We start from the raw sequence: 5,298 nt of genomic DNA on the forward strand, positions 1-5,298 counted from the left end.
TAGAGGCCTGAAGAACAACCTCTGTTCACACGACCAACACCACGTATTGATCTATCAGACAAAAAGGTAAAAACAAACACTTCTGAGACCTTCATTTACAGTGTAGCTTTGCTCAGTGGGTAAGAGTGCAAAATCATGTCATGTGCTCTATTACACAGAAAAAATCAAACATCAAAATGCAGGAACAAGCATGACTGTATTCAAGAGAGAGATAATTCACCTTGGGCTTCTTAATCACACTCTTCCTCAAAATTCTTCTTCTACTCTCCACAAGTAACCAAAAATTGAGGCACTGGAAAATGCATTCCCCTCCCAATCCTTGAAATCAGAAGAAACACTCATATGCAGAAGATGTAGTAAGTCTAGGTGAGATTTCTTAAAGTTTTTGCCTATCCCTGAGGCCTTTAATCTAAAATAGTACTGGTTTTTAAGAACAATCTTAAAAGCTACCTTAGGGCTGCTTGAAAAAAAATGCATCTGTGGAGACGTGAAAGGAGGCAAGTCCATAAATAATGTCTACTCATTCAGGTTAGTGATCAGGTGGCTGCAACCGCAAAAAAAAAGGGGCTTGCTTGGCAATGAAAATAGGTGTTCCATAGAACAAGGGGCTGTTGTTTGTTTAAATGGTATTTGCAGTCATAAGGTTGTTAGTTTAACAAATACATGTATACATGTACGCCTACAATCTTACAGTTTACAGCACATACAACGAGCAAATATACAACAAAAGTTTAGTTCTGAATTTTGGCAAACAACATAAAGAAATCATATTATTACCTAACAAATACACGTGTACATGCACGCCCAGAAAGCTTATAGTTTATAGGACACGCAGTGAGCAAATATACAGCAAAAGTTCAATTCTGAATTTCGGCAAACAACATCCAGAATTCATATTAGTAACTAACAAATACACGTGCACATGTACGCCTAGAAAGGTTAGAGTTTACAGGACACACATCGAGCAAATATGCAGCAAACGTTCACTTCTTAATTTGGGCAAACAACATAAAGAAATCATATTATTGCCTCTAGTATTGGGGAAGCCGAGAGAGACCGGAAACAACATGTATGTTTAGAAAGCTTACAAGACCTCTATAAAGCACTTCTGAACAGGGCTGCTTATCTGCACATACACAAGATACACTCAGACATCATCAAAATTATATTACTTGCATTTATTGCCCATGTATGCATGGCAATAGAACTACAACAGGCGGTATCACACACTGGTCTACTGATCACGAAGACACCCTTTATCTTTTGTTGCAATGATAGTTTGAAGGAAACGACACATAGAAGCGCAGTCCTATGCATAGAATAACCTGACAAAAACTGGACAAAATCCTAGGCCCTCCCTGATCAATTTGCACCAAAAACACCGGAGCAATCTAAGGAAAATAAATACAGCAAACATGGCAACCCAACACACCAAATCTACCAGAACAAAGAATGTGAAACTTTATTAACACCTCATGTACATCAACACATCCCCTTCTCCTCATGATGGTTTGGTGCCAAGATACCTTCCGGTGTTGGGGTTCGGCCTCGTCTTCTCTTTGCCTGTACTTGTGTTTTATGTCAAAAGCAAGACCGAATAAATTATTGGGATCTGAAGAACACGAATAGTATGGAATATTAATAATGGTAGGCGTACAACCCTTTGGTTCAGGTAGCATTGCTTCAATCTTAGGATGTGTATCTTCTGAATTTGATGACAAACAACTATGGGTGTCAGCCTGCTCCTGTGAACAAAAAATTTCAAACAAGAGCACTCAAATGTTCATCTTGGAAGGGTCATGTGGTTTCTCCCTCACGCCTCCCTGTTTGCTCTGTTTTGCGCAGATTCTCTATAGTGGTGTGCCTAGCTGGTTTAGAGGCAGATTGGCATACAAAAAGCATATAATATGTTTCTGTTTCCATTTTCTAGATGGCGCACCAACCTTTTTGAAGCTCACATCATTTCTTTGTAGCACAGTTTTCTACCCTTGAGCATATTCACGAGTCTTAAATCTTCAGTTGGCATCAAGTGCGTAACATAGTAAAAGCACCAAATACCCTTCATGACACTCAAATATAATGCTCCTAAGCCTTATTAATCTTGACCAACGTTATAATAACGATGAATACAACAAGTCATACAAGCAGGCACTGCTTGGCACAGATATGGCAGCCACATTAGCATCCGTAGGAGCAAACAAAACAGCAAACCTTGAACAAAACAGCACATAGAAACGAGAGAGGGGCATAGGGAGGTGTGGAGGAGAAAAAACCTTGAGTTGCTGCTGTTCCTCTCCATGTCTGGGTGTCATCCTCCTCTCCTTCCCTGCATCCACCAACGAAACAGAGCAAACAAGAAGGCGTGAGGGGGAAACCACATCCACGGCTTCCGAAAAGAACCAAACAGAGAAGGGGGAGAGGGGAGGGGGGCACCTTGAACTCGAGTGGCTGGACGCCAGCGCCGTGGAGGTCGAGGTTCAGGTGTAAGAAGCCCTCGATGGCGGCTACCTTGGTGGCTGGGTGCGCCCCTCCTGCTGCTCCTCCTCCTCGAGCAGGACAAGGCCAGCGGCTGCAGCGCGAGAATAAGGCCATGCTCATGTATCCTGCTGCTCCCCTCCTCCTGTCTCGAGGGCGAGCTCTCCTGCCGAGGCCGGATCGAGGCCGACGGGCGCCGGCAGAGCACGGGGCGGCCGAGGCCGAGGCGCAGTGGAGAGGGAGGGGAGCGGGGCAGATCAAATCGAGCGCCGCCGTCGTCTCCCTGTGCCTGCCGCTGGAGGGAACGGTGAAGGGGAGGAGGAGGCGGCGCGGTGGAGAGCAGGGCAGAAGGGAAGGAGCCGGCGGCGCGGTGGAGAGGGAGGGGAGCGGGGCGAATGGAGGAGGAGGTGCACGCGCGTGAGAAGGGGATGAACTGTTCATGGCGAATAAAAGGAGACGTGGCTGGTGCCGCTAGTTGCGCGCACTAGCTCATCCTTTATATGTTCAATTCTCACTGCTTATCTTTATCTTGACTATAGTATTATATGACGAACTAATCAAAATAAGCCCTTTTGGTCTGCACTCTAATCCCAGAAATCGTCCATATGTCGTGTGCATCCAACATGCTTGGCGAGAGAGAAGTACCAAATTAAAAATCTCCATGTCACGAAAACCAAGCCCTCCCAATTTTTTTGAAGTGTCATAACGTCCCACGACACACAACAAGGCCGTTGTGCTACGGGGGCAATCCTTTATATCGTAGTGATATGGAGAATAGCATCGCTTCAGGCGAGTGTACGTTGGGCCCGGTCCTAATAGTGTTAGGTTTATTATTTATTTATATTCTTTTTTTACCTATGTTTACATTTGAAATTATTATAAAAATATATATCATATATTTCAAAAAATAATTTACTGAGAAACTTTCACTAGACATTTAAAATGCTAACACAATGTAGAAAATGTCCGCGCAACTTTCAAAAATGTTAATAGTATTAAAAACATGTATGTGGCATTTTTAAAAAAATGTTAATGCTTTTCAAAATATGTTCTTGAAATTTTCGAAAAACAGCTTAAACATTCAAAAAATTGTATCTGACATTTAAAAAAAGATCACACATTACAAAATATGTTCGTATATTTTTGAAAAATGTTTATACAATGTAAAAAATGCTTAATGTTTTTTGAATTTTTTAATATGTATACCAAAAACGGTTCAAAACATTTACTTGAATAAATGTAGATTATGTATTCAAAAAATGTTCACCGTGTATAAAAAAATCTTCCACAATAATATGAAAAATGTACCATGTATATATGAAAAAAGTAGAAATGTATGAAAAATGAATAAAACTAAAAAAACCAGTGAAGAAAGGAAGAATTGTGGACGAACAAAATTGAAGAAACAAACTAAAAACCGAAAGAAAAAACAGAAGAAAGCCGACAGAAAACCAGAGGGAAATCGAAATAAAGCCATGTGACTGGCCGGCCCAGTGTGGGGACTCCTTAAGGCGACGCTACATTACATATTGCAGTAGGCGATATATAGCTACTAGCACCGATCGGCCATTTTTTTGGAAAAGGACAAAAGGAGGAAAAGGCTGGCCCACTTAGCGGGTTACATGCATGTCTCTATTGACTTTCATTTTCTTCTCCAAACTATATACCATTCAATTATTGATCATTTGATTTGTATGCAGAGGACTAATGCTTCATCTACATAGAGAGGGGCCTCGGAGTATCCGTACATATCTACAACTTGATGTGGACGAGATTGAAGAAGCACATGCCCAACTACCTCCGCTAGAGAGGGGGGGGGGGTATTATTTATTTTCTTTTCATTTTTTTACCTTTTTTACATTCAAAATTATTACAAAAATATATCACATATTTCAAAAAAAGAATTTACTGAAAAAATTCACTACATATTTAAAATGTTAACACAATGGAGAAAATTTTAATAGTGCTATCAAATGTATGTGTCATTTTTTAAAAATGTTCGTGCTTTTCAAAATATACTCGTGAAACTATCTATACAATATTAAAAAATGTCAATGTTGTTTAAAAAACAATTTGGACATTCAAAAATTTGTGTGTGACATTTTTAAAAATGTTCACACGTTTCAAAATAAGTTTGTATATTTTTGAAAAATGTTTATACAATGTAAAGAATTTCTCGATGTTTTTTGATTTTTGATATGTATACCAGAAAAGGTTTGAAACATGTATTTGAACGAACGTATGTTATGTATTCGAAAATTGTTCAACATGTATAAAAAGAAGTTCTAGAAGTATATGAAAAATGTACCGTGTGTATTGAAAAAAAAAGTAGACATGTGTTAGAAAAAGGAATAAAACTCCAAGAAAACTAGTGAAGAAATGATGAATTATGGATGAAAAGAATCGATGAAACAAACTAAAAACACAAAGGAAAAAAAGAAGAAAGCCGACAGAAAACCAGAGGAAAATCGAAATAAAGCCATGTGAATGGCCAGCCCACTACGGGAAATCTTTGAGGCGACACTATGTTACATCTTGCATTAGGCAATATATAGGTACTAGCACCAATCAGCCAATTTTTTTTTGAGAAGGACAAAAAGAGAAATAGGCTGGCCAACTTAGCGGGTTACATGAACGTCCCTCGTTGACTTTCATTGTTCTTCTCAAAACTATACGCCATTCAACTCTTGATCATTTAATGTTGTATGCAGAGGACCAATGCTTCATCTACATACAGAGGGCCCTCGGGGTGTCCGTACATGTATAGGACTTTTTTTTGCGGGGATACATATATAGGACTTGATGAGGACGACATTGAAGAAG

The 5,298-nt window shown here is 39.7% G+C and overlaps 1 protein-coding gene across 1 annotated transcript in view; it reads right to left on the reverse strand.

The window, feature by feature from the left end:
• The window catches only part of LOC119310736, a 5,727-nt gene extending 2,589 nt beyond the window's left edge, over window positions 1-3,138 (reverse strand). Inside the window, exons 1-5 of the mRNA XM_037586376.1 lie at window positions 3,121-3,138; window positions 2,434-2,959; window positions 2,274-2,326; window positions 1,473-1,745; window positions 221-1,126 (exon numbers count right to left, since the gene is read on the reverse strand). Of these exons, the coding sequence (XP_037442273.1) occupies window positions 1,085-1,126; window positions 1,473-1,745; window positions 2,274-2,326; window positions 2,434-2,959; window positions 3,121-3,138 (912 nt within the window). The 3' untranslated portion in view covers window positions 221-1,084. The remainder of the gene's footprint in view (window positions 1-220; window positions 1,127-1,472; window positions 1,746-2,273; window positions 2,327-2,433; window positions 2,960-3,120) is intronic.
• Window positions 3,139-5,298: the final 2,160 nt, after the last annotated feature.

The sequence above is a fragment of the Triticum dicoccoides genome, chromosome 5B, assembly GCF_002162155.2.
Source record: "Triticum dicoccoides isolate Atlit2015 ecotype Zavitan chromosome 5B, WEW_v2.0, whole genome shotgun sequence".
Lineage (NCBI taxonomy): Eukaryota > Viridiplantae > Streptophyta > Magnoliopsida > Poales > Poaceae > Triticum > Triticum dicoccoides.